At 58.1% G+C, this 27991-nt stretch overlaps 1 protein-coding gene and 1 long non-coding RNA gene across 2 annotated transcripts; one reads left to right on the forward strand and one right to left on the reverse strand.

Moving 5' to 3' along the window:
• Positions 1-968: 968 nt before the first annotated feature.
• On the forward strand, positions 969-2208 carry LOC123633874. Its single transcript, XR_006733822.1, has 3 exons — positions 969-1177; positions 1425-1601; positions 2170-2208. It is a non-coding gene; the product is annotated as an uncharacterized LOC123633874 (long non-coding RNA).
• A 1933-nt stretch (positions 2209-4141) lies between these two features.
• Positions 4142-27860, reverse strand: MAP2K2 (mitogen-activated protein kinase kinase 2). The gene is made up of 11 exons (XM_045544877.1): positions 27551-27860; positions 22584-22794; positions 16974-17120; positions 11668-11745; positions 10898-10949; positions 10681-10805; positions 9899-10112; positions 7955-8019; positions 7094-7155; positions 6323-6368; positions 4142-4516 (listed from the first exon to the last, which is right to left on the reverse strand). The coding sequence occupies exons 1-11, from the start codon at positions 27640-27642 to the stop codon at positions 4406-4408; spliced, it is 1203 nt and encodes a 400-aa protein (XP_045400833.1). The 5' UTR covers positions 27643-27860; the 3' UTR covers positions 4142-4405.
• Positions 27861-27991: the final 131 nt, after the last annotated feature.

The following is a 27991-nucleotide window of genomic DNA, read 5'->3' on the forward strand; positions in this document are numbered from 1 at the left end:
TCACTATGTTGCCCAGGCTGGTCCCGAACTCCTGGCCTCAAGTGATCCTCCCACCTCAGCCTCCCAGAGTGCTGGGACTACAGGCATGAGCCACCGCACCCGGCCTGCATCCTATTTCTTAACCAGACATTCAAGGCCCTTCGTGTCGCAACCAACTGACTTGGTTTCCCGCGGGGCCATTACATATTCCTCCGTCAAAGGCCACCGAGGGTTGAAAAGCTGACATGCTTCTGTTCTGCCAGGTTCAGGGCCAATGCCTGAGCCCCCTTGTTCCCTACCCCACCCCTAGAAACGAAAGTGCTGACACCAGGCACAGGAGGCCGCCGCTCTGCCGGGTGGGAATTATGGATTTAGAATCTTGCTGCCCCCAGCCCATGCCAAGGGCACGCGTCCTGCGGAGCCACCGCCAAGCCTTTGCTCCCACGGTTGCCCCGGCCTGGGCTCCAGTTAGCCTCCTTCCAGGCGTCCTCGGGGTCTGGCTGGCTTTGCCCGAACCCTTGATGCGGCTGCAGGCAGGTACCTTATCTTTTTAGGGTTCCCTGCGGGGCACTGCAGAGGAGCCCCAAATGTTTGTGGGCCACAAGGCAGCGCCCTGTTGGGGAGTTAGGGGAGAAGGCAAGGCCATCTGCGTCTTCCCTGCAGATCTGTGTCTCCGGGGAGACCCCACGTCACCTCTCCGGGGCTCCGTAGGACGGGATAGGAAAACCTGTTCCGCCCACGTCCTGGGGTGCAAAAGGGAGAAGCAACTGGGGCTCCTCTGACATCTGCAGAGAGGATTTGCTCCTTCCTGGGAGACAGGGCATAATCTGTGATGGCTCCTTCTGCAGACAGGGAAGCTGAAGGCACCTGGGGGCAGCTCGACCTTTTGCAAGGTCACAGGGCCAGGGGCAGCTGCGATGCCATCCTTAGGGGCTGCGGCCTGATGTTCAGACGGCAGGCCCAGGCGCTGAGTCACCAGCGGGCGGAGAGCAGAGGCCGAGGTGGCCGGGAACCTCCCTCACCTGTGCTGACTCTGGAGGGGCCTCCCCGGCCGCCTGCCCTTCCTCCCCCGGGAAGCCTGGGCAGAAACCCGAGACCTGGCTCCAGGTTCAGCTGCCAGGGGGCCCGGCCTCTCCCTCCGTCTGCCGGGCAGCCTGCCGCCAGTCTGCCCCGCCGCTGTCACAGGGACGCAGAACAGGTAGCTCCTGTGCCGCTGCCGCCCTCAACCCACCTGGCCTGTTGCTCCAGGTGCGGCCTCCAGGCCCCGGGGAAGGAGGGAGGGGCGAGGCCCCAGGCCGCCTGCTGGTTTCGCTTTGAGCCGGGTCCTTCCTCTTCCTCACCCCCATTCCATGCCCGACCCCCCCCTCCCCCCGCCTTCTGGGAAACCCTGCGGGTCTGGCGGGTCTGTCGCAGCTTCCTCTGAACTGGCCTTCACCCGGCTGGAGCCCGAGGCCCCAGAGGGAGGCTGAGTTCCGCCTCCAGGACCCGAGGCTTCCTGCCGGTCACACACCTCCGCCCCCGGCACGGCTGCCTGCGTACAGCTTCAGACTGCCCACCTTCCAGAAGGTTCTGCGGTTGTTCCTGAGATGGGCTCCCCCGGCCATCGGCCATCGTTCTCTGGGGTAGGGCCATCCTGGGCACTGGCAGGGTGCTGAGCAGTGTCCCTGGTCCCCACCCACCCCATGCCAGGAGCTCCCCCCCCAGGTTTGACGACCACAGATGTCTGCCAAGCATCCCTTGGGTGGGGGGACAGAACTGTCCTCAATGAATGACATCTAGGAGGGGACAGCCCACAGAAATGACTTAGATCTGTGATCTGTGCTGGCTGATATGACAGCCACAGGCCACGTGGCCAAAGATTTCAATGACTTTGTGCAAAAAAAAAAAAGTAAAATATCACACTAAGAATCTTTCATATTGATTCCAAGGTGAAATGGTTAAAATTTTGGCCATATTGGGTTAAATATGCGATCAAATCAACTTCACCTGTTCCCCTCTCCTATTTTAAACGTGGCTACTGGGAAATTTAAGTCATGTCTGACATGCGATGTCACATGCTGGGTCCACGGTTGTAGGGGCTGGGGACAGGATGGGGCAGGACGGCACAGAGACCCACCTGGAATCTCATCTTCTGGGCGGCCCCTGGCTCTGTGGACCTATTTTATTTTATTATTATTTTATTTTTTAAAGACAGGGTCTCACTCTGTCACCCAGTCTGGAGTGCAGAAGTGTCATCATAGCTCACTGCAGCCTCCAACTCCTGGATTCAAGTGATCCTCCTGCCTCACTCAGCCTCCTGAGTAGCTGGGACTATAGGTGTGTGTCACCAAGTCCAGCTAATTTTAATTTTTATAGAGATGGGGTCTTGCTATGTTGCCCAGTCTGGTCTCCAACTCCTGGCCTCCATTGACCCTCCAGCCTCGGCCTCCCAGGGTTAATATGTTTTTTACTGGCCTCACCCGGAATGTTTGTGACAGTCAGAGGAGGAAATGCAGCCGCCCCGGAGCTTGGTCGGGTCCCACCTGGGGAGAATTCCACAGGATGAAGCAGGCGGTCACCTGTGACCCCAAGCTTCGTAAGTCAGGTGTTCAAACAAACCCTGCCTGACACACTGCTGGCTGACAGGAGGGTGCAGCAGCCCGGGACACTTGCATGGAGCCAGGTGACTTCGTGGCTCCTCTGGGCTCTGCTACGGCCTCCAGACTAACTGAGGGCTGCATGTACCAGAGAAGCCTGTCACCGGGACTGCATAGGGGCTCCCGGCTGGGGCGGGAGGGGTGTCCCCAGGAGGGGGCCACCTTTGGCTAAACTGCTGTGCTTGTGACAGCTCCCTGGTCCCTGAGGGACCCCAAGCCTGGCTGTAGGATGAGGGCCCTCAGCGACCCCTCACCACCCACAGAGCCTCCGGCCACCTGTCCTGGGTTGTTCCTCCTCCCCAAGGGCCCCTATGTCCTTTACTCCTTGCAAACGCCAGGCTTCCAAGACTGGCCCAGAGACACCGCTGTGACCAGCAGCATGAGGCCCCTTGGATCCAGGCACTGGAGTCCGGTAACACGTTTCCCCCTCCCCACTCCGAGGGTGCTCCTGGGGGATTGGTTACCCCCAGGGCGGCACCTTCAAAACTTCTAGTCAACTTTTTTTTTTTTTTTTTTTAAATCCTGTGAGGCTTTGGCAGAAAACCACGAAGGGACAGAAACCTGAAAAGCTGATTGCAGGAGACACCAACTCCTCTCCTCCCTGGTGTCTGCAGGCAAAAAAAGCAACACTTGAGACTAGAAGGGTCCCCTTGAGAAGAAAAGGACAATCCGGTGGTTCTCAAGGACCACAGCCCCTGCCTTCTGTTCAGCCTTCTCCAGAAACACAGGCCAGCAACCCCACAGATAAGTATCAGCTCGTGTGCAGTCTTCAGGAAGTATTGGAGGGGAGGTTCATAGCCTGAGAGCTCAGAGGGACCCTAGAGGCTGCCCAGCATCCTGCCGCGTCCAGCCCAGAGGCAGGATTCCAGGACGCGGCCCTGAAGGCAGAATGGGCCCTGGGGAACCACAGTCCAGAGCCTGCTGGGAACCCAAAGACACGGGGCACCAGGACACAACCTCACCCAGTTTCATCTGCAACCCACTGTGGCCAAACGGTTCAAGGGCCCAAAAGGGTGACGTGGTCTGGTGCCCGCTTCTGATTTGCTAGGCGAGCAGAGGTGACAGAACCACCCACCCCCTTGCTGCACACACAGGGGCAACCAGGCCTTATCTACCGGATCTGTCCGGTTTTCAACCGCACAGATGGCTTGGAAACCCAGCGCTTCCTCTGTGTGGCAGCCGGGGCAGGGAGCTGGAAGCTTCTGTTCTCTGGAGCCCAGGGACAGGAAGGAGGGTGTGCCTGGGGACAGTCAGGGGAGTGGGCTCCATCTCGACGTGAGGCCTTGCTCTGCTCTTCCAAAGGAGCAGAGATGAGGGGGACACCCACCCGGGGACACGAGGTGGCACTCCCGTCTCGTGAAAACCGCCAGCATCTGGGGGTTCACTCCTGTGACAAAAGGGGCGAGGGCAGCTTTCCCCTCGTCCTCCTGCCCCAGGGCCGCCCCCAGGAAGCTCCTCTACTCGGCTGTGGCGGAGCCCCCTGACACCCCAAAACAAATGGAACAAAGAGGTTCAATAGGCACACATTGCGTTTTCTTCCCTGTTTTGTTCTTTTAAACCTAAGGAAGCAGGTTCTGAGACAACATGAGCAGGGTCACCAGTGCCCAGGGGCCAGAGGTGCCCCAGCCCCACCAGGCAAGAGGAGGAAGCCACGTCCCCGCGTGTGCCCGGCCAGGCGCTCTCCACAGAGGGGGCTTGGGGGACAGGAGGGGCCGGTCTGTCCTTGGCTGGAAGGGCGCGGACGGGACGATGGACAGGTCACCAGTGGGACGTGGGAGCCCGGGCTGCCGTCACATGGCGGTGCGCGTGGGTGTGCTGGGCTGGTTCAGCCGCAGGGTTTTACACAACCAGCCGGCAAAATCCACTTCTTCCACCTCGGAGCGCTTGATGAAGGCGTGGCTCTGGAAGGCAAGGGGGCTGTGAGTGTGGCCCCACCAGCCCCTGCTGACCACACAGGAGACAGAAAGGACCCCCGGCCCCGGGAGGACACACTCGAGGCAGGAGAGGGACACCCGGAGAGGGTGGTGGCATGTCAGAGCCCAGGAGGGGTCTCAGGACGGCCCCCTCCACCCAGGGAGTGGGGACAACACCGTCCCCGCAGCCTGGGCTCCCAGAGGCAAGGGTCAGGCCTCGGGGGGGGGGTGGGGGGGCTCATGCAGCCCTGGGATCCCCCCCCCCTCCCCTGGCACTGTGGACACTGGGCCGGGAACACTGAGGGGGCAGGGCCGTCCTGGGCCTGCAGGTGCTGAGCAACGTCCCTGCCTCCACCCACCCCATACCAGGAGCTCCCCCAGTTGTGACAACCACAGATGTCCCCAAACATCGCCCAGTGTCCCCTGAGGTTGGAATGGCCCCGGGTAAGGATGCTGGCTCTGGGGCGAGGCTCTCTGCACACCGACCAGCACCGCAGCCACCTGGCACGGGGGGCTCTGGGGCCCCTGGAATGTGGCTCATGTCGGCACAGGTTTGGGGACAAAGCCAACATCTCGTTAGGTCCCCAGGTTACACGGTTACCCCAGAGTAACGGGTGACGTTTAGGAAGCTGGCTACAGAGTGAGCTGTTGCATGGCGAGTGCCCTTCTCTGCGCACACACGACGCACGGCGACCCCCGCGTCAGTGCTCACTGACCAGATGGGAATGAGCTCAGGCTTTCTAGAAAACCAAGGGACGCAGACCCCTCCCACACAGGGCTCAGGTCTGGACTTTCTATTCAGACAGCAGCCGACAGCAACCAGTGGGGGACACAGTGTCAGCGCGGCTAATGGGCGTGGGGTCAGATGGGATGGGCTGGCCTAGGCGCCCAGGTGGAGGCCTGCAGGCAGGCAGCTGCTGCCAGGGGTTGGGGGGATGTTGTGCAAAGTCCCTGGGGTGGGGAAGGGCAGGCCACGAGGAAGAGGGAGTAGGGAGGGACGGGAAGGAAGGGGTTCCATCCTGCGGGGCCTGCTGGCTTCGGGGAGCCGTGTGGGAACCCATGGAAGGGCATGGTACACTTAAAAAATGCCACGTTCTGGCAACCCTAAGATGCTCGTTTCATGACGTTGAACACCTGAGACAGAATGAGCCTCCCAGCTGTGCTGGCATCTGCTTTCTCAGAGGCACATGGGACAGCGGCCTTCTGGGAGGGACAGTATCTCAGACGGGGTCTCGCTCTTGCTCAGGCTGGTCTCAAACTCCTAACCTAAAGCCATCCTCCTGCCTTGGCCTCCCAGAGTGCTGAGATCACAGGTGTGAGCCACTGTTCCTGGCTTGAGGGGTGCGAATTTAAAGAAGGGACGCTGGGACCAACCCCCCGGGGGCAGACACCCCGACCTGCTGAGGGGCCAGTCTGGCCGGGACGAGAGCACGTGGCTGCCCGGAGAGCACCCCCCAAGTCTGCGAGGAGGAGCTGGCGGGGAAGGGAGCACACTGGGGGTGCCGGAGTACCCCAGGCCCGAGAGGGGCACTTGCCTGCCCAGGGTGTGCAAACAGGGAAGGTCACCCACTGTCCCTGGGGACACAGGGAAAGGTACCCAGGAGCTATGAGCCACCTGCAGCCACTCCCGTGGCCTGAGGTGGGTAGCCTGCAGCTCATAGCCAACCCCAAGCAAACACCCTGCGTGGCCCAGGATCTGGGGGGACCCGGCCGTGCCTGGGTGGCTCCTGCTAATGGATGAGGGAGACCCAGAGGGTCCTTAGGGGAGCCCCGTGAGCCACCAGCCTCACTCACCATGAGGATCTTCAGGTCGGCACGTTCTGCCGGGTTCTTGATCAGGCTGTAGTTCCCGGGGCGGTACAGGGAAGGAAGGACATAAGACAGGGCGGTCAATCGGTGGCTCTGGGGGGACCTGCGTTTTGACCTGTGCCCCAGGTAGCCTGTGTCGGCCCTGTCCCAGTGCCCAGCCTGCTAGGGGCCTGGCCCAGGGGCTCAGAACTCGTCCTGCCCCTGCTGGGACAAGGGACCCCAGCTCTGCCCTTGGTGCTGGGCACGCCGGGACGAGGGTCTGGAGGCAAAAACAGTGGGACAGGGAAGCAGGTGGGAATCCCCCGCCTGCCCAGCTGGGCAGAAGGTCGGCAGCAACCGCAGCTCAATTTCTAATAAAAACCCCCGAGCTTGGGAGTGCGAATGTCAAAGTGGAACTTTTTCCTTCAAAAAAGCAGAACCATCTAAAGGCAGCGGCCCAAGCCACCTCAGGGCTGAATGAGGGTCCTTCAGACACAGAGAAGACCCTCACACAGACGCAAACGTACACACGGCCTACCGGAGGGTTGTGCAAAGGGCCTGCGGCACTTCTGCCCACAGAAGCACCACTGCAGCTGGGAGCCTAACTTGGTGTGCCCCGCGTACAGCCCAGGAAAGGGGATCAGGTGTCCCACAAAATCCTGCCACTGGGCCGGGTTCCTGCCAGGCAGGCCTGCCCGGGATCCGGAAGCAACGGCACATCTGGGTCATGGCCCGGGATCAGGCACCCGCCCCACCCTGCTGAGCCCAGCGCCTCACCATTTATTTACAAACTCCTGGAAGTCCGGGGTGAACACGCCGTTGGGCAGCTTGGGAGGAGGCTGTGGGAGAGAAGACATAGATGGTGGGGGCAGCCCCATGTGTCCTTGGGGACGCTGTGCGGACCTCTCCTAGCCCTGGCCATCCTACCCCCTGTGCCCTTCCAGAGCCGCTTCCTCCCAGGAGCTCCTGTGTAGGGACCCAGTCCGGGTGGAGGGAGGGCGGGCAGGGCTTGCTCTCATTCTATGGACAGGACTACCCTGTGTCACCTGTCCCTGAGAGCGACCCTGGCTGTCTCAGAAAAGCCACGGTCTGGGCTGTGCCGTAGCAGGTGGCAGCTGGTTCCCGGGAGCCGGGCCCAGCGCACACGCCCTGGGGTGGGGGCGGCCGTGGAGGTGGCTGCGAGGTGCAGGCCGGCCCCTCCCCGGGGGTGGGAGGACGTGCACTCTGAGCCTGGGCGTCGCTGCCAGGTGCAGGCAGAGCTGTGTCCCCAGAGCCACCCCGCCCTTTTCTGTCGTGTCAGGGAGCCTGCTTGGAGCTGCTCACCGCGACACCCCACCCCAGGCCCTGCCCTGTTGCTGCGCCCTGGCTCCAAAGGGCCACCAAAGACACACAGAAGCCCACAGAAGGCCCAGGGAGGGGCCCAGGGGAGGGGTGGGCCTGAGCGGTGTGTGTGTGGGGGGCAGGAGATGCGGGTCAACACCTGACACCGTCCTGCTGGAGTGTTCTACATCTACCTCCCCTTGCCCCCTCCTCGCCCAAATCCACAAACTGTGCGATTCTCTTCTTTCCAGTAACATGTTCCCGTGGGAATGGCTGGATCAGGCCAGTGTGGCGATGTGCAGCGTGGCAGGTACAAACCTCATTCACAATGTAGTCCAGGAGCTCGAAGATGGCCATGGCTGGCCGGCTGTCCATGCCGTGCCCTGCCGGGAGGACAGAAACAGGGTGAGATGGCGGGTGGCCTTGCGCCTCTCGGAGGGCAGTGTCTGCCGTGCTGAGCGCAGCCGTGTGCCCTCCTCCCAGCGACAGCCGGGCCAGAGGCAGGTGCACCAGGCCTGGGACATCCTGAGCTCACTGCCCTGCGAGTAACTTCCCGTCTGAGCCTTTGGAGTTTAAAAAGAAGAAAAAAGCCAGAAGGAGCACATAGAGTTTTGAGAAGTCACACATTTGGCTCGCAGGCTGTGCCAAAAGTCATCACTCCCTGTGCTCCGGCAGGGCAGGGGGAAGATGGCGCCCACCCCAGGGAAGGACAGCAGCGTGACCTTGCACGGAGCTGCTGGCAGTGACGGTGGCAGTCCTGGGTGCCGCTCAGGACGGGAACCTGGTGGGATGGCTGCCCCGTGTCTGAGACCCAGTTGCCGAGGCCGGGGTTGGCAGCTCAACTCTCGCCTTCTGCCCTGTCCCGAAGGAAAGGGGCAGGCTGGCTGGGCTGCGGGCGGGGAAGGGGCCTCAGGGCCACCTGGGACCTGGGCCTGGGAGGGGCCGGAAACAGGCCGAGGACAAAGACCTGGGAGACTCTCCCTCGGGTGAGCTCAAGTCACCCAAGTAGTCTGGTTGCAGGGAAGGAACTGGGTGTGAAATCACTGCTAAAATCGCCACCTGACAACCCATGTGTCCGTCCACTGGCGAGTGGATCAACACAACATGGTCCCTCCACATACTGGAGTATCACTCAGCCATGACAAGGGACGAGGCTGTGACACAGGCCACAGCGTGGCGGGACCTTGAGGACGTCGTGCTCAGTGAGAGACGCCAGACACAGAAGGACACAGTGTGTGGCTCCATTTATATGAAATGTCCAGAACAGGCAGATCCACAGAGACGTGAATTTGTGGGTGCCAGGGTCTGGGGAGGGACTGCTTATAGGGATGGGGCTTCCTTTTGGGGTGGTGAGAATGTTCTGGAATTAGATAGAGGTCACGGTTGCACAGCAACCAAAACCCACCAAATCATTTCCCTTAAATGAGTGAATTGCAGGGCACGTGAATTATATCTCAGTAAAGTTGCTATGAAACCAACCAACCAACCACAGTCCACTACATGGTCCTTTGGACTTTAACTCAACCCTCTTCCTGTCGCCCGACTTTAAAAGAAATCACAGGTGCCCAAGAGCTGTGTCATACGTCTGCCCCCCAAGCCGGCTCTTTCCCTCGCGCTGTCCCCAGAGTGATGGGACCGCCCGGCTGGAACATCTCCAGCGGCGGGGAGCTCCGGGCTCATGGGCACCTGCTCTAAGCACTGGATTGTTCTCTGGGAGCCCAGCTGTCCCCTGGGGCCCGGGGCCTTCCGCTCCCTCCCAGACGGTGCCTTCTGTGTGCTGGGGCCGAATCCAACCAGCCACCTAAGGAAATTCAGTCAAATTCTCCTCAATGTCAGGGCTCCCTGGAAGGCTTAGCCAATTACCGCAGTGCACACATTGCGGGATCTAGGCGGTGGGGACAAGGGTGTCACTGTGTAATTCTTTCCACATTGCTGTAAGTTTCTGAGCATTTTCAGGATAAAATGTTGGAAAAACCAACCAACAGAATGCTTGGCCGAACGGCCAGGCTTCTAGAGCCCTGCAGCTGGCAGCAACAGGTGCAGCTGCCCTGGACGTACCAGGTCTGGGGCGTTCGCTGCTGCCAGCTCTGTCCCCAGAAACCCCAGGACCATCTGAGGACTCCTGGCTGCAGCCAGCACCATCCCAGGGGGACAGGTGGTGCTGACAAGGGCCAGAGGGGAGGCAGCTGCTGTCCCTGGGCAAAGCAGTCCCTTCGGAGGTCACCGCCCGTCCAGACCGGAAGTTGCAGACTCAGACCATACCACTGATGGGGCGCCCAGGGGGTCTTGGCCGAGGCGAGATGCTGTGGGGCTCTCCTTCCGCCCCATCGACCATGGGCCGGCCAAATATGGCCTCCAGCTCCTTGGCGTCAGGTGGGGGGATGGGGTACCTTCCGATGGACAGCTCCACCAGGGACAGGCCCATGCTCCAGATGTCGGACTGCACCGAATAGTGTGTGCCCTGCAACCGCTCCGGCTGTCGAGAGAGACAGGGAAGATGCCAGGGGTGGGGACTGCAGGTGAGACCTAGGGCAGCGGGGGATGGGCTTGCCCCGTTCCCGGTTCCGGCCCCCCCTCCTTCTGGGCTGACGGGCGCAGCCATGGTCAGAGCAGTTCCACTCCGCGCTCACCCACCCCTCGCGCCTCCCTGCCGCGCTTGCTGGAGAGATCTTGGCCGAGGCGGGCGCTGGCACTGATTGCAGCCCCGGGGAGCCCGTAGTGTGGGGACAGCTGCGTCCCTAAGACACACACACTCCTTAGGACCTGCTCCTGTGACCAACTTGGCAGGTTCCCGGCCCCCCAGTCGTGGCCTAAAATACCCGGGAGTCCCACCTCTGTCGGGAAGTTAAGGAATGGCCCAGGTAGGCACTGCCGCAGACAGAATCCTAAGCGATGAGGGGATGGAATCTGAATTCTGAGCGAAAGGGGAACGCAGCAGAACAGAGAGCAGACCGGTGGGGAAGTGCCAGCTTCCTGAGCCCTCTGGAGAGCGAGGCAGGGCTGACCGGAGGGGCGCGGACGGGGGCCCAGGCCTGGAAACTCACAGACATGTAGGATCGCGTGCCCACGAAGGAGTTGGCCATGGAGTCGATGAGCTGCCCGCTCACCCCGAAGTCGCACAGTTTGATCTCGCCCCTGGAGTTAACCAGGATGTTGGAGGGCTTCACGTCTGCGGAGACAGGCCAGGGAGGAGGGGGCTCGCTGCCCGCCCCCGCCCGGCCACCGTCCCCTCGCCCCAGAGAGGGCCTAGGCCGCACTTACCTCGGTGCATGATCTGGTGCTTCTCCCGGAGGTATGCCAGGCCCCGGAGCACCTGTGGGGGCCGTGGGATGCGGGTCAGCAGGACAGTGGCATGAGGGGCTTTTCTCCTGACCTGAGCACAGGACCCACCAGGGCAGGTCACAGTGACGCGTCCCCAAGTAAACCTCAACCCAGTGATTCCCACACGACCACCCCCCGCAGAGGAGGACACCACTGCGGGCCTGGTTCATGGGGGACAGAGCTGAGACAGAAGATGGGACGGCGGCCCAGGGCCCCGCCAGGGAGGCTCTGGTGTGCGCTGGGTGGCCGGGGTCAGCGCATTCAGCTGACAGGCACCATTTGCTCAGCACTTGGGTCCCAGGCCCGTGCTAAGGGCCCTGGACTGAAAGGTTAAGGGTTCCAGGGCTGTTTCACCGAGCTACCCCCAGGAGGGCAGATTCCTAGAAATGAAACGAGCAATGGCGACCACACTGACAGCAGCTTTCACTTCTGGGTTGCCACTGTGCCAAGCACCAGGCCCCAGCAGGGACCTCCATCCCACGTGCTCGGGCTCATACCCCACCCTGGCCCTCGGCCCCCAAAGATCTCAGCGTCCCCCATCCCACCCAGATGCCCTTTCAGTGAGCGCCCAGTGCGACCTGCTGGTGCCCGGAGTGTGCAGGACCGTCGGTGCCCCCCTGCGTCGATGGGGAGGGGCACGGCATGGGCAGGCAGAGTCCTGGGGGGACCTGAGGCCCCAGCAGGGATGTCCCTTGGAGGGCAGGACTTACCGCGATGCTGACCTTCCCCAGGATCTCCTCGGGAATCCGCTTGGCTGCTTTCAACACCTGGTCCAGGGAGCCCCCGTCCTGGGGTCACAAGGAAAAGAAGTGGCTGGTCAGGAAGGGACAGCTGCCCTTCCCCAGATAGCACAATAAAGCGTCTCCGGCTCCTGGCGAGGCTGGGGCCAGCGCAGAGTGGAACGCAACCTGCAGCTCTCAAGGCCTCAGGCCCCTGTGGCAGGAAGGGAACTAGGCCCAGGTGCCAGTGTGTCCCCTTTCCAGAACCAGTCTTGTGGCCTGGCCTTCCCGACGTCGCTGGGGCAGGGGCTCTGCGCCAGTTGTGGCCAAAACCCTGCTGGGGGCACAGACAGCCCTGGGGCTGGTGCCTCATGTGCCCGCCAGGCTCCGTCCTGTGGTGCTTCCCGGGGTCCATGCCCAGCACTCGAGGGGCGGGGGACTGTGAGGACACAGCCACTGGGCGGCAGATGCGAGGCAGGTCCAGGTCCCCTTTCGGGGCTTCCTGGCCTCCTTGCTAACTTCCCTTCTGGGCACCTGCCCGTCCCTGGCCCCCCGTGAGGAAACTCAGGGCAGAACTGATGGGGTGCCTGAGGGCGTGTGCCCTGCAGGAGTGACAGCCAGTGCGGCCAGCGCAGTAAGTGGCAGTACCTCGGCCCCTGGCCCTGCTATTTTGCCATCTCCTACCCCCTGTGCCGTGTGTCCCGTGAAGGATGGTGGCACCCCCTTGACACCTGGGTGTGGCCCTGGATGCCCTCAGTGAACCAGGAAGCAGAAGCCCTGCCCAAGCCTCCTGGGCAACCAACCTGGAGACCAGAACCCGGGAGTCATGGGGCTGTGCAGAGGTCAAGGCTCCCAGACACGCCCGTGGGCCACGCCCAGAACCAGGGGGTGAGAGGGCCGAGTTCTTTGACGGGGAGGAAAGCAGAACCCGAGGCTGGGGAGGTGACGCCAGGGGCCGGAACCTCCCCACCATGCTGCTCCAGGACTCCTGCCCTGCGACAGCTTCGGCGTCACTTGGCAGCAAGACTCAGGGAGGTCCGGGTGCCCCCTCTCTGGCCGCTTCTGCCTGGCCACACTCAGTGGGAAAGTCCATGGGGAGTTCTAGAAAACCCAACACACTCTGAGGCCTCCAGAGTGCCAGCGAGACTGTATCGAGCAGCTGGAGGGACAGACGTGCTGGGACAGAGGGTGGGTGTGGCCATGGCTCGGAAAGGCCGGGAGGAACCAACGGCACCAGGTGTTCCGACCAGCCTGGTCTGGCCAGGGCGCTGCCCAGCCCCGCTTGTGAGCAGAATGAGATGAGAATTATTCTACTTTTCTCATTTTTATCAATCAACCTTATAAGAACTTAAAAAAAATTTTTTTTTAACTATAATCCCTGCTTCCTACCACAGCTACTTGCATTCTTAGAATGGCAATAAACGGTTGCCGAATGACGACATTTAGGGTCACACCCCAGTCGTGACAACCAAAATGCCTCTAGACAGCGCCAGGAGCTTCCTGGGGGGCAGAACGGCCCCTGGCTGGGAGCCCCCGATCTACGGCTGAGAAGACCAAGTGTGGCCGGGTAAGGAACCTGCCTGAGTCACAGAGACAGGATGTGGTACAGGAGACACTGCAAGGAGGCCTTGGTGACCCCAAATTACACTCTTTGTGCACAACCATGTGCATTTATGGTGTGTGTGGTGTGTGTTTTACATGCTCTTGAAATTGTACTTTTATCAAACAGGTAGTGCATGAATGCATTTTTCTTATAAAGAATTCAAATGTACATAAATAACTCTCTGACCCCCCGATTGGTTCCTCCCCTCAAGTGTCACTTATATTCTTCCAGATCTTTTTTTTTTTCCTTTGAGACAGAATCTCACTCTGTCTCCAGGCTGAAGTGCCATGGTGTCATCACAGCTCACTGCAGCCTCCAAATCCTGGGTTCAAGTCATCCTCCCACCTCAGCCTCCCGGGTAGCTACCTGGAACTACAGGCGCCTGACACCACACCTGGCTAATTTTTCTATTTTGTGTAAAAACAGGGTCTCACTACGTTGCCCGGCTGGTCTTGAACTTCTGGCCTCAAGCCATCCTGCCTTGGCCTCCCAATGTGCTAGGATTAGAGGCGTGAGCCACTGTGTCCAGCCCAAATTTTTAAAACTTCTTAAAATTTTTATTATTTATTTTTGTAGTTGCTTGCTTTATCTTCACTTTTTAAAATTATTTTTAACTATCATGGGCACATAATAGTTTTATATGTTCACAGGGTACGTGTGACATCTTGATACAGGCACAGAGTGTGAATTAGTCACACTGGGGTGACGTTTCTTTGTCTTAGGAACACTCCAATTCCACTCTTCTAGTGATTTTACAGTATACCCTGACTTACTGCTGATTACAGCCACGTTGCTGTGCTATCAAACACTGTTCATTTTAACTAACCGTATCTGTGCACCCACTCCCCACCCCCACTCTAGCCCCTCTCTCGGTGGCTGCCCTTCCCAGCCTCTGGTGATCGTCATCCTACTCTCCGTCTCCATGAGCTCCACTGTTTTTAATATTTAGCTCCCACACGTGAGTGAGACCACATGAGATTTGTCTTTCTGAGCCTGGCGTATTTCACTTCACACAATGTCCTCCAGTTCCACCCGTGGTGCTGCAATAGCAGGTTCCATTCTTTTTGTGGCTATATAATATTTCACGTGTGCATGCACCACAACCTCTGAGCCCATTCAGCCACTGGTGGACACTGAGGGAGATTCTGAATCTTGGCTACTGTGGATAGTGCTGCAATAAACATGGGGTGCAGATGTCTTCATTGCATCTGCAAACAAGGATAATTTCACTTCTTCCTTTCCAACTTGGAGGCCCTTTCTTTCTTTCTCTTATCCAGTCACTCAAGCCAAGACTCCCAGCGCTATCCTGAGTAACAGTAGTGACAGTGGGCACCCTGTCTCCTGCCAGATCTTAGGCAACAGGCTTTCAGCTTCCCCCTACTTGGTGTGACACTCGCTGTGGGTCTGTAATATATGCCTTTTATCACCCACATTTATTTTTAAATCACAGACCCTATCAGTAGAAATCGTGGGTGTGTGGGCCACAGCTGAACACGCCTTTTTATTTGTGCGCTGTCTACACAGCCCACTGTCCCCAGTTTGTTATAAAAGTAAAGTGGAGCCAGGCGTGGTGGCTCACGTCTGCAATCCCAGCACTTTGGGAGGCTGAAGCAGGAGGATCACTTGAGGTCAGGAGTTTGAGACCAGCCTTGAGGCTGGGAGTTCTAGACCAGCCTGGGCAACATAGTGAGACCCCATCTCTAAAAAAAAAATTAAAAAAAAAAAGCAAGGCAAAAAATTGAACTCAAGAGTTCTAAAGAATTAGCCTGACAAACGCAGCCAGGATGGCTCCTGTCTCCCTCCTGTATGCAGTGTGGTCGGAGCTCACCAGGGTGGGTGCTGGCTCTGGGAATCACTGTCTCAAAGTCCCCAAGAACAAAAGGCTCCCCCTTTCCCCAGTGGGAGAGAAGAGGCCTAAGAGCTCACCCCACAATGTTATTAGGGGAGTCGGCTGAGCTCCTGAGCAGAGGGGATGGGGGAGGGGAAGGGCACCACAGCACAGAGGGGACAGAGAGGGGCCACCTCAGACCACAAAGCGCTTCCTCATCCTCATGTCGCCCTTTGATTCTCACCCGCACCATGACTCTGCGAGGTGGGGCAGATGCGACACTCCCTCCCAGGTGAGAAAGGGGCCAGGCGTCACATCACGTGGCTGAAAGGGGGCCCTCGCTGAAATTCGTTTCCTGTCTTTCTTACAAAACTGCCAAAGAGGACGGAGCATCTCTAGGGCGGAACCGAGGCCAACGTGCCTGAGGCCTTGTCGCACCCTGGTTTTGCAAGGGGAGGCCTGCAGCGGGTGGTCTGATACCTGGCGGGCTTGGTTTGGCAGCAGGCCTTGGGCTCTGACCACTTCTGCTTTCATTACACTCCATCCCACCCACTTCTGGGCTTCAAAACCAGAGTGTCCTAACAAGGGGGCACATTGGAATCCACGTGGCGGTGTCTGTGCTCCACCCTAGACACTGTGATGCGTGGGTTGAGCCGGGCCAGGCACAGGCTGCCCTGGAGAAAGCTCAGGTTGGCCCGTCTTCTGTGCAGGGTGATGTGGAAACCGATCCAGTTTTAGTCACACGTATCCTTGAAGCCACCAATGCCACTGCAGGGTTCCACCCCACAGGTGCACTTGCTCCTGGGCAAGGACACCCAATGCACCGTTACTCAAGATGGGGCAGGGGCTGGACACAACCGAAGTGTCCCCAGCAAGGGAGTGTTTAATGAGTTCCCATGCTGGTCCACGCTCACGTGGGAACACTACACAGCGGGTGGCAGGACGAAGACAGCTCCCCCCGCACAGTCAGGGAATGATTCTGATGTATTGAGTGAAGAAGCAAAGTTGGGCCCAGCATGTGAATGTTTAAAAAAACAGGCATCTGGCCGGGCGCGGTGGCTCACGCCTGTAATCCTAGCACTCTGGGAGGCCGAGGCGAGCGGATCGCTCGAGGTCAGGAGTTCGAGACCAGCCTGAGCAAGAGTGAGACCCTGTCTCCACCAAAAATAGAAAGAAATGATTTGGACAGCTAAAAATCTATATAGAAAAAATTAGCTGGGCATGGTGGCACATGCCTGTAGTCCCAGCTACTCGGGAGGCTGAGGCAGGAGGATCGCTTAAGCTCAGGAGTTTGAGGTTGCTGTGAGCTAGGCTGATGCCATGGCACTCACTCTAGCCTGGGCGACAACGTGAGACTGTGTCTCAAAAAAACAAAAAAAACAAAAAAAACAGGCATCTGACCAGGTGCGGCAGCTCACGCCTGTAATCCTAGCACTGCGGGAGGCTGAGGTGGGAGGATCACTTAAGACCCACCAGGGCAACACAGCAAGACCCCATCTCTTCAGAAAATTAAAAAATTAGCTAGGCATGGTGGTGTGCACCTGTAGTCCCAGCTGCTCGGGAAGCTGAGGCGAGAGGATCACTTGAACCCAGGAGTTCAAGACCAGCCTGGGTAACATAGTGAGAGCCCCACCTCTAAACAAATAAACAAATATAAAATCCCCAAATGCATCTATAGACACAGATGCTTGTATGGGTGTCAAGTGGCCCCAGAAGGAACCCCTGGAAACTGGTGTGTTGTGGCTTTGGGGGACAAGGGCTTTGAGGATCCAGGTGGGGAGACTCTTCCCCACACCCCTCTGTTCCACGTGAGCTCCACATGAGGCCTGGGGACTTGCCCTCCAGGTCGCAGGCACCCGCACTCACCATGTGCTCCATGCAGATGCTGATCTCGCCGTCGCTGTAGAAGGCGCCGTAGAAGCCCACGATGTAGGGCGAGTTGCACTCGTGCAGGACCTGCAGCTCGCGGATGATCTGGTTCCGGATGGCTGGCTTGATCTCCAGGTGGATCAGCTGCAGGGGACAGACGCCAAGACCAGGACACTTAGGGTGCCAGAAGACGGGGGTCGGGGTTGGTGTGGGGAAAGGGAGTGTTTTGGCCTTTTGCCTTGGAGGCGTCCACAGCAGTGCTCAAGACCAGCTGAGCCATCTGGGGGGTCCCACTCCGAGGTGTCTGCCTCACACACTTTAAAAAAGGATTCATTGTATGGTATGTCAATTACATCGGAATAAATCTGTTTAAAAAAAGCCAACTGAGCAGACATGTCCACTGGGTTACAGCAGGAAACGTGTTGTGAGGATGCCCCGCTCCCACCTCAAACTTCCACAGAGCATCGGCCTTCCCAGGGCCCAGATTGGGGACGCTCCTTTGGAGGGGGCAACGACACCACCTCTGCCCTTCTCTCAGCCAAGGTGGGGCTACCTGGAGCCCCCTCCCCCGGCCCTAGCCTGGGGCCCCACACTGAGCCCAGTGAGCAAGGAAGAGCCTGAGGTCATGCCCGGGGATTTTGGCTCCCCTTCCACCCAAGTCCAAGTCCACAGAGGAAATCGTCATCGATCTATCCCAACATTTCAACCGGCGTGAGGAGGCCACATGACCCTCTTGAGAGAAGCAGAGAAGACACCAACAAACCGCCTTGAGCAGCCCTGAACTCATGGGCCACAAGGAGGAGGCTGAGGCTCCGGGAGAGGGTGCCGGCTAACCCGAGGCTTTCACTGCTGCCATGCCAATAAGACAAGAAAAGACGCAACGTCCACGCATCTGTCAGGGGGCAGAGCCAGGTGGTGGTGCCTGGAAAGGAACGTCATGGATCCAACAAACCCTTGGGCAGAGTCGCTTATGGGCTGGGCCAGTGGCTGAGGAAAACCGAGGACTGAGATGGTCTTTGCTTGGAGGACGCACGCGGTCAGGAGGGAAGAGAAACAGGTACGACCACATCAATGTGACAGAAGTGCCATCAAGGGGAATCGATCTGGGCGCCCAGGGAACAGCGGAGATATAAGGTGACATTGGGGCCTCCAAGGAAGGGCTGGAGTCGCCACAAGGACGAGGCAGGGGAGGGCCCTGCAGGCGCAGGGACAAAGGGATACCTGTTGGCGGGCAGGAAGGTGTGAAGGAGGGTGCCGCACTCACAGGGCATGTGAGGGGAAAGCCCCCCTGCTAGCAGGGCCTGCAACCTTGGGAACCATGGTGGGTTCCAGAGGCCCGTGCCCAGCTCCCTCTGCCTTTCCCCAGGCAACGCCTCCTGCCCACCCTGACCGCAGCCCTCCGCTCTGACCGCCCCTCTGGTTCTCACTTCTGCCCCAACCGCCTGCCCAGTTGGGGTCTCTGGGGCCCCTGCGACACTCACTCCCACCGTGGGGGTCTCAGCAGGACGGATGACCACCCCAGAACCCCAGCATGCTCTCTTCTGCAGCGGGAGCTCATCTCTGAGGCAATGACCATGTTTCTGAAGGGCCTGATACTGAAGCACGGACTTTTTTTTTTTATGTGTTTTTTGGGTTTTTATTTTTCTGAGACAGGGTCTCACACTGTTGCCCAGGCTGGAGTGCAGTGTGGTCATCATAGCTCACTGCAGCCTCAACTCCTAGGCTCAAACGATCCTCTTGTCTTAGCTTCCCGAGGAGCTGGGACTACAGGCGTGTGCCATGGCATCCAACTAATTCTTCTGTTTTTTGTACAGATGGGGTCTCACTATGTTGCCCAGGCTGGTCTCTAACTCCCAGCCTCAAGCGATCCTCTTGCCTCGGCCTCCCAGAGGGCTGGGATTACAGGCGTGAGCCACTACGCCCAGCCCTGATCTCACTTTTAATGGCTCTGTAACATTTGGGGCCAGTTAAGCAAGCTTTCCCAGCTGACGGGAAGCCATCGCTGAGGACGTAGAGAGAGAGAGGAAGGAAGAGGGACAGAGGGTGGGAGGGAGCTTCTCTGAGCACCTGTGCATCTGCAGTTGGCCTGACAACCACCCTGGGGGACGGGTGTGACTGCCCCCATCGCTGACTGAGCAAGTTCAGGTTCAGAGATGTTCCCACTAGCACGTGGCTGGTAAGTCAGGACTGGGGCTGGCCTCACGGATGCCAAAGCCCACGCTCTTTCCACAACACCACTGCCCGGGCCGTGCGGGCCTTAACAGTTAATGATGTAGGGACACCGGTGGGCGTTCAGAGCAAAGGCCAGGCCGCTGGGAGTCGGAGGTGGTTTCCCCTGAGGAATGAAGAACTCGAGGCAGGAATGCGGCTGGGGACACGAACGAGGAGAGGAGGAGAAAGGGCTTTACTGGGCAGTGGCAGGACACGGGAGGGAAGGAGAGTGCTGCCACCCCACAGGGCTGGGTCTATAATGATCTCGGTAGCATCCTAAGTCGCAGGTCACAAGCCGACGGCTTATAAACTGGCTTTGGTCAGCAGATATGTGTGCCCTGCAGCGTCTCTAAACATCCTAATTAATTGTCAGAAATCAGAATAGGTGGCCACCCAGGGCCTGCGACCCTGTCTGGCCACACCCACCCAGGCTGAACGGGAGGTGCCCCCTTTTAAGGCCATAATTTGCGGGTGTGCCTCCCACCGACCTGCCTACTGTTCACAGCGTGGGCCCCGCAGGTGCCCCGAAGGGTCTGTTTCCACCTTGTCTGGCACATGACGAGGCTCTGACCAATCGAGAGACAGCAGCTCGCAGCGCAATGTGGCCCTGGCCTGTCACGGGACCACCATTCTAGAATAAGGTAGGGCGGTGCAGAGGAAGACAAATGCAAGGCCGAAACCATTGCTCTGCCACGAGTATGGGGAATTCAAAGAACCCCATGTGCGTAACAAACACGCTAAGTTCTTCACCAACCTCTCCTGGCCCCAGTAACGCAGCAGCTTTGCCCCCGTGGCTGTCGGGTGAGGCTGGAGGTAGAACCAGCCTCGCTGCTTTTCGGACCCACATCACACTGGTCGGGGGTGATCCCAGTTAACCAAGGCTGCTGGCCACAGAGCGGGGTCTGTGCAGGCCCCAGGGAGGCGCTGTCCTTGGAGATTCGTGTTCGCTGGCAGGTCCTTACCAACTCTGCCTGAAATTCACACCCTGTTCCGGGGGAATTCAGAACCTACCCCACACAGTGGACCTCGTTGTCACTTCAACTTTCCTATCTGTGCCCTTCCACCCAGTAAAGGCAAACAGCCTCCCGGGTGGACTGGCATTCCGGGTGAATTAAAGGAGCCCTGACACCCAAGGCTGGCCGAGGGCTCCCAGCCCGTCAGGGAGTCAGAGGCAGCCAGGTACACAAACTTCACAGTCACCGTATCCTCTCCCAATCCCGATTCTTGGGGCAAGTTAAAAAAAAAGACAACAAAAAAAACTAATTTTGAAAGAATTATAGAAGCACAGCAAGTTGCAAAAATAGTACCGAGAGTCCTGGGTACCCTTTACCCAGATTCCCCAAAGGTGACATCTTATGTGACCAAAGGACAGAGTCAACCCCAGGAACTGACATCGGGACAACACCGCTAAACAGACCACAGGACTTACCCGGCCACGCCCCTGTAGGTGGCAATGCCCAAATCTCACCTCCCAGCCTACAACGGTGCTGCTCACGAACCTGCACCAGTCAGCTGGGGCGCTGTGCCCCGGGGAGGTACTGGGCTCACAGCTACTACACGGACTGTCAGGGACCACCCGGGAGGCTCCATGATGGTCCCAAGAGCCCCCAGTCCCCAACACATGCACGAACCAGCGCTCTGGTCTCAAGGTGACTGCCGCCGCCTGAACCCCACCTCTGCCTTTTCCCTCCCCGTGCTTCGTGTGAAGGTAGCCTGCGGTTTCCATGGCTGTTCTGGTTCTGAAACGGCTGCCTGCAGTCGGGGGACAGAAACAGAACGTCCGAGGCTGCAGATTTTGGGAGGGAGGGAGGGAGGCGAGAAGAAATAGCTGCAGCGCTGACTCCTGGCAAAGGCCGAGCCTGCGTTCCCAGGGAAGGCAGGGCCTGCACAGACCCGCCTGGGCAGGGGCGTTCGGGTCTCTGAGAACACCATGTGGGGACGTGTGGGCTTCCAGGAGGAGGCAGCTTTCTACATCTGAAGGCACCCGAGGAGCCGAACAATCTGGCAACACAAGCCCCCTGCTTCCGTGTTCAGGGGACATCATCCCCTCCTCATCACGACTCCCAGCCTCTCCCGGGGACTATTCTCAAACACACTGCATAGAGGCCACGTCACAGCCCAGGAGCTCAGCACGAGTGAGCTCAGGCCTGTCGGCACCAGGTCTCTGGATTCCCAAAAGGTGGCATGATGGTCACCTTTATGTGCCCTCTTGGTGAGCCCGTGGCGCCCAGCTGGTTGTCAAACACCAGTCTAGATGTGCCAAGCAAGTATTTTGTTCAGATGTGATTCACATTTGAAGCAGGAGACCCTTTAGCTGTGCACCTGTGGTCCCAGCTGCTTGGGAGGCTGAGGCAGAAGGATGGCTTGAACCCAGGAGTTGGAGGCTGCTGCAGTAAGCTATGACACTGACCACTGCACTCCAGCCTGGGTGACAGAGTGAGACCCTGTCTCTTTAAATCAATTAATCAGTAGACTCTGAGTAAAGCAGGTGACCCTCTGCAATGTGGGTGGGCCTCACCCAATCAGTCAAAGGCTAAGAGAAAATCTGAGGTTCCGCCCCCCACCCCCAGAAGAGGGAATTCTGCCTCTAGATGGCTCTGGGACTCTTCCCTGGGACTCCAGCCTGCCCTACGGATTTCAGACCTGCAGCGCCATAATCACACAAGCCAGTTCCTTCAAATAAATCTCTCGCTCTACTTATAGTCATTCTCGATCAACAATGGAGACGTGTCCTGAGAAACCTGTCCTTTTGCAGTTCCATCACTGTGCGAACATCACAGTGTGAACTCGCATAAACCAACGGGACGGCCTGCTACACACTAGCCCCTTGGCTGCCAACCTGCGCAGCACGTTCCCAGGCTCAATACTGCCAGCAGCTGCAGCACAGCGCTAAGTGTTTGTGCACCTACGAACTTAAAAACATAGAAAAGGCACAGCAAAAACACAGTACTATCATCTATGGGACCACCATATGTTCGGTCCGTCATGGATGGAAACGATGTTATGGGGCATGACTGTATAGACAGACAGACACACACACACATCGTATTGGTTCTGTTTCTCTGCAGAACCCTGAACAACAGACTAATATTCCTGAAAACTCTGTGTGCAACCTTTTTCCAGCCAGCCTTAAATAGTCCCAGATGTTTCTGCGAATGTGCATTTTAAAGTCCTCAAAGGCAGAGGCCACCACTGAAGGGAGCGCTGCGCGGCCAGTGTGGTCGGGTGGCACTGTACATCCCGCCCAGAGCTGGGCTCTTCCTGGGCCCAGGAGCCCGTCAGTGAGCAGGGGCCCAGCCACCCTTCCAAGCTCTCTGCTGTGTCTGGGGGCACCTGTCCTCATCACGCATGCACTGCAGAGGACGGGGACAGGCCGCCCGCCCCCCTACCGCTTACCTTTCTGGCCATGATGAGGCCCGATGGCCTGTGCTGCACCTTGGTGACCACTCCACCATTGCCCGCGCCCAGCTCCGAGATACGCTCGAAGTCATCGTCCTTGAGCTCCCCGACCTTGGCCTTCTGGGTAAGGAAGGCTTCCAGACGCTTCTTTTGCTGCTCATCCAGTTCTAGCTCCTCGAGCTTCTTCTGCAGGTCTGCCAGGTTCGCTCTGCGGGAACCCCGAGGGTGAGGATAAGAAGAGAGCGTATGAGCTACCGAGAGGTGACTCCGCCACGTGGCGAGGTGCCCCCAGCCCTGGCAGGACACAGAGTGGAGGTAGATGGGATCCTGCACTCCAGGGGCTGATGGTGCCACAGGAAAGCGAGACATGTGCCTCTGTCCCCTGCCTCCAGACATACCACTGACCAGAACCAGGAACTGAGGAGACCACCTTGATCCCAGCTCACAAAGGCTGGAAGATCTCCGGATCTTAAGGGCCAGCCGCAGCTCGGAGGACCCAGGAGGCCTCCTTCCCAACACAAGAACTCTAGCCACATCGGGAGGCCATGAGGGAACCCGGGAGACCGGGCAAGTGAAGCTCAAGGTAGGATGCCTGTCTTTGCCAAAGATGGAGGAGCACGTGCTCTAAGTGGCCGGAACCAACAGGTGGGAGAAGTTGCAGCACAGAAGCTGCATCAAACGTGCATTTAATTTACGTGAATTAAACGCTGACACTGGAGGGAGAGAAGGGGAGGTGCAGAATTTAAACAGTGCAACCAATTCCAGGGCATTCCACACAACCAGAGCACTCTTTTTTATTATATCCTGCACACTACTGCAAACATTATTTATACGGGTACACAATGCCTGAACTTGGCTATTAAAAAACCAACCGTGGGCCGGGTACAGCTGCTCACACCTGTAATCCCAGCACTTTGGGAGGCTGAGATGGAAGGATTGCTTGAGCCCAGGAGTTCAAGATCAGCCCAAGCAACATAGCAAGACCCCATCTCTTAAAAAAAAAAAAAAAAATGGCCAGACGCGGTGGCTCACACCTGTAATCCTAGCACTCTGGGAGGCCGAGGTGGGAGGATTGTTTGAGCTCAGGAGTTCAAGACCAGCCTGAGCAAGAGCGAGACCCAGTCTCTACTAAAAATAGAAAGAAATTAGCTGGACAACTAAAAATACATATAGAAAAAATTAGCCAGGCATGGTGGCACATGCCTGTAGTCCCAGCTACTCGGGAGGCTGAGGCAGGATGATCGCTTGAACCCAGGAGTTTGAGGTTGCTGTGAGCTGACTGACACCACGGCGCTCTAGCCTAGGCAACAGAGTGAGACTCTGTCTCAAAATAAATAAATAAATAAAAATAAAAAGTTAGCCAGGTGTGGTGGTTTGTGCCTGTACTCCCAGCTACTCAGGAGGCTGATCACTCTGAGCCCAGGAGTTGGAGGCTGCAGTGAGCTATGATGAAACCACTGCACTCCAGCCCAGGCAAGAGAGCAAGAACCTGTTTCAAGAAAGAAAAAAACAAAAACAAAAAAAACCCTGACCAGGTACTCTGCAATTTATTGAGTGATTCACCGAATTTTCAAAGGCAATTTTGACAGTAAACTGTTTCCACAAATGCCTTGACTTTGAACCAGGTCCTGGAGGAAAAGCAGCTCTGGGTAAGAGGCAGATACTTCAGCTCAACGGACACAAGGACTGCCCCAGTGCTGTCCACAGACATAGGACGTAAGCCATGTGTCAGCGTAAACCTTTCTAGTGTCCGTGTTAACAAAGAAAACAGGTGAAATTAACTTAATAGCACAACTGATTTCACCCATTAAAAATATTATCATTTTCCATGTACAATTAATATAAAAATTAACAGTTCATGTTTTTTGCATGCCTTTGAAGTCTATAACGTGCATATTGTCCTCAGAGTTCTTGTGAATTTGGAGAAGCCACGTTTGAAGTGCTGGCTGTGTGGGGGCTATGGGACCAGACAGTGTGGCTCTAAAAGTCTCTCGGGGAGAATGGGCTGCCTCCGGTGGGCCTCAGCCACTGATTCTAGAAGGTGCTAAGGCCACAGACTGCACGACATCCCACCAGAAAACTTCCAGTCCTGAAGTTCAACCACTGCTAGCCTAGAACTTACAGACATGTGAGCCAAGGGTCACAGAGGCCAGAATTGGGGTGACCTGATGCTAGGCGATGTTGCCAGAGCTGGAACTGCACAGGGCTAGAGGCAGGGGCAGGTTCCACATCCCGGGCTGTACAAACACCATCTCATCTCATTCTCACCACCGCCCTGGGAGGCAAGTCTCAGGTAGACCCGGCCCAGGCAGGAGGGGACAGACTTACAGGGTTTAAGTAACTTGCCCAAGGTCTTGACACAACACAAGCAAGCGGCAATGCTCATGACCTCGCTCATCTTAGAGTCCCCCACTGTGGGCCTAGTAGGTGCTCACTGAACACCTGCTGAACGAGGACCCAGAGGAAGAAGTGACGTTGAGGCGCCAAGAGGTAGGAGAGAAGGCTGCTCAGTGCAGGGTTGGGGAGGTGGCTTCTGAGGCCAGGCTTGCAAGGGCTGAGTACCGCCCGAGACATTGAAAATGCATTCTGGAGCCAGCTGATTAATTCATCTTAAATTTAGCAGCAATTCAATTGTGGTTATATTAAAAAAAAAAAAGAACCAACCCTGGAATCCCTATAGCTGGCTTCCTCCACTGGAGGAATTATCAATGGACGGAAATCAGACACCACATAAAAGACAGGAATGTGAAGAAAGGGCTGTCTCATAAGAATAAGGCACGCGTTCCCACATTTGGCTATGACAATATTAACTCGCACACATATGCATTAAGTCTCCTTCTGCCAGGCATGGTGGCTCACACCTGTAATCCTGACACTTTGGGAGGCCAAGGCGGGAGGATTCCTTAGGCCAGGAGTTCAAGACCAGCTGGGTAACATAGCAAAAGCCCCATCTCTACAAAAAAATGTTTAAAAAAATCAGCCGCAGCCGGGCGCGGTGGCTCACGCCCATAATCCTAGCACTCTGGGAGGCCGAGGTGGGAGGATCACTCAAGGTCAGGAGTTTGAGACAAGCCTTGCCTGACTAAGAGCGAGACCCCATCTCTACTAAAATTAGAAAGAAATTATCTGGACAACTAAAAATATATACAGAAAAAATTAGCCGGTCATGGTGGCGCATGCCTGTGGTCCCAGCTACTCGGAAGGCTGAGGCAGGAGGATTGCTTGAGCCCAGGAGTTTGATGTTGCTGTGAGCTAGGCTGACGCCACGGCACTCTAGCCTGGGCAACAGAGCAAGACTCTGTCTCAAAAAAAATAAAGCGGCGAGTGGTAGCACCTGTAGTCTCAGCTACTCAGGAGGCAAGGCAGGAGGATCGTCTGAGCCCAAGAGTTCCAGGCTGCAGTGAGCTGTGATGACGACACTGCACTCCAGCCTGGGTGACAGAGCAAGACCCTGTCTCTAAAAACAACAACAAAGTCTCTTCTTCAACTTCTTCATCCAGGTCACACAAGGCCAAGCCCCTGAGCAGGTGAGCCCAAGATACATGTCATAAGCCCAGCACACCTGGTTCTCACAGGGTCACACCATGAGCGTGTGTGCCACTCCAGGCAATAGAAACGCAGGTGTCACCAGAGCCTGACCACACAGGTGTGCGCCCCCAACACTCAGAGTCACCTCCCTTGTTCCTGCACGACACAGCTCTGCCACGGTGTCACCCTACTACCCTAGGATGCCCCTTTGACCCCTTCCCCTGGTTTCTCGGGAGCCCCCCCCAAGTCCTCCTCCTGCTGCCCTCCGTCTCCTCAAACCTTCCACACTCAGCCAGCCCCGCCTTTGGGAGCTTTTCTGGTCCATTTGCTTCTAGAATCTGCTCATCGGCTTTCAGGGGTCCCAGCAGGCCCCTCTATACACCGGCCTCTCCCAATCCCCCTTTATCCTGCTTCCCAGCCTCCTTACCCAGCTCCCCGGCTTCAGGGCACTCCCCACACCCCACCTCCACCACCAGCGGGCAGTGGGAGCTTCTCCTTGTGTCTCTGAGGCTCCCTTCCCCCACTGCCCCCAGAGATCCCCCACCCAACCCCTCAGGGATGCCAGTGCTTGCCTCTCAGGCCTCCCTGCCCATTATCTTGCTCCTGTAAGGACCCCCCAACCCCTCTCCCCTAGGGTGCCCTACCCCATCTTGGCCCCTGGGCCTCACCCCACTCCACCTTACTACTCAGGGGCTGACTTGACCCTACCCTAGCCCCACAGGGACCGTCTCCGCCAGAAGACCCCTCAAACTGTCCTGACCACCCAGGAGCTCCCCTTACCACCTCCTCTCCCCAGATGCCTCCTTCAAACCTCACTACTCAGGATGCCCCTCACCAGTCCTGCCCCCTACAGCATCCCCCCCAGCCATCCTCTCCTCTCAGGGACTCCCCCCAATCTCACGACTCTAGGGCCCTAATCCTAACCCCTAACCCTACAATCATCTTCTCTCTGCAAGGACCTCTCCTAGATCTCATCTCACTACTTAGGGACCCCCAAACCCCATCTTTTTTCCCCAAAGAGACTCCCGAGCCCTGATATCATTACTCAGAGACCCCCCCAATCACCCTGATTTTGCTATTCAAGGTCCCCACATCCTGTCTGTTCCTGTAGGGGCCTTCCCCTGGCCCAATTTCATTATTCAGGGACCCCTCACTCTGTCCTTTCCTCCTAGGGACCCCCCCAGCACCCTGATTTTGCTACTTGGGACCCCACACCCTGTCTTCTCCCAGCAAAGACATTCCCTCTGCCCGATCTCACTACTCAAGGACCCCCGATTCTGTCCTCTCCTCTTAGGGAACCCCATCATCCTGATTTCTCTCCTGGGGACCCCACACCCCGTCTTCTCCCCGCAGGGACCGCCCCTCGACCCGACCGCTCCACTCGCGGACCCTCCCCCGTCCACACCCGGCCGACCCCCGCCGACCCTGGCACTCACTCCGAGGCGCCCTCGCTGGTGGGGGACGGGCCCTCGGCGATGGCGGGGTTGATGGTGAGCGCCGGCAGCACCGGCTTCCTCCGGGCCAGCATCGGGGCTCCGCGGGCCGGCGGCGGCGGCGGCGGCAGCGCCTCTAGCCGGGGCCCATAGGGGGCGGGCCGGGAGCGGGCGGCGCCGACGCGAGCCCGGGGCTGCGGCCGCGGCCTAGGCCGGTGCCGGGGCGGCCAAGGGCGGGCGGCGCTGCAGGCCGGGACCGAGGGGCGCCGAGGGACGCCGGGGCTGAGGCCGAGGAGCCGCCGCCGCCGCCGCCGCCGCCACCGCCGCCACCGCCGCCGAGGCCCGAGCAAAGCTGACGCTGCAGCAGGAGCCCGGGAGGCCAAGAGAGGGGAGGGAGCAGCCGCGAGATTGCGCGCCGGCCTCTCGCGAGAGCGAGCGAGGGAG

The sequence above is a fragment of the Lemur catta genome, chromosome 1 (assembly GCF_020740605.2).
Source record: "Lemur catta isolate mLemCat1 chromosome 1, mLemCat1.pri, whole genome shotgun sequence".
Lineage (NCBI taxonomy): Eukaryota > Metazoa > Chordata > Mammalia > Primates > Lemuridae > Lemur > Lemur catta.

Coding starts and splice junctions, on each gene's coding strand:
- MAP2K2 (XM_045544877.1), bottom strand. CDS start 27,642: ATGCTGGCCCGGAGGAAGCCGGTGCTGCCGGCGCTCACCATCAACCCC. Junction 10,113..10,680: donor GCACGCGATCCTACATGTCT/GTGAGTTTCCAG, acceptor CTCTCTCGACAG/CCGGAGCGGTTGCAGGGCAC. Junction 8,020..9,898: donor CCCTGGGCGCCCCATCAGTG/GTATGGTCTGAG, acceptor TCCTCCCGGCAG/GGCACGGCATGGACAGCCGG.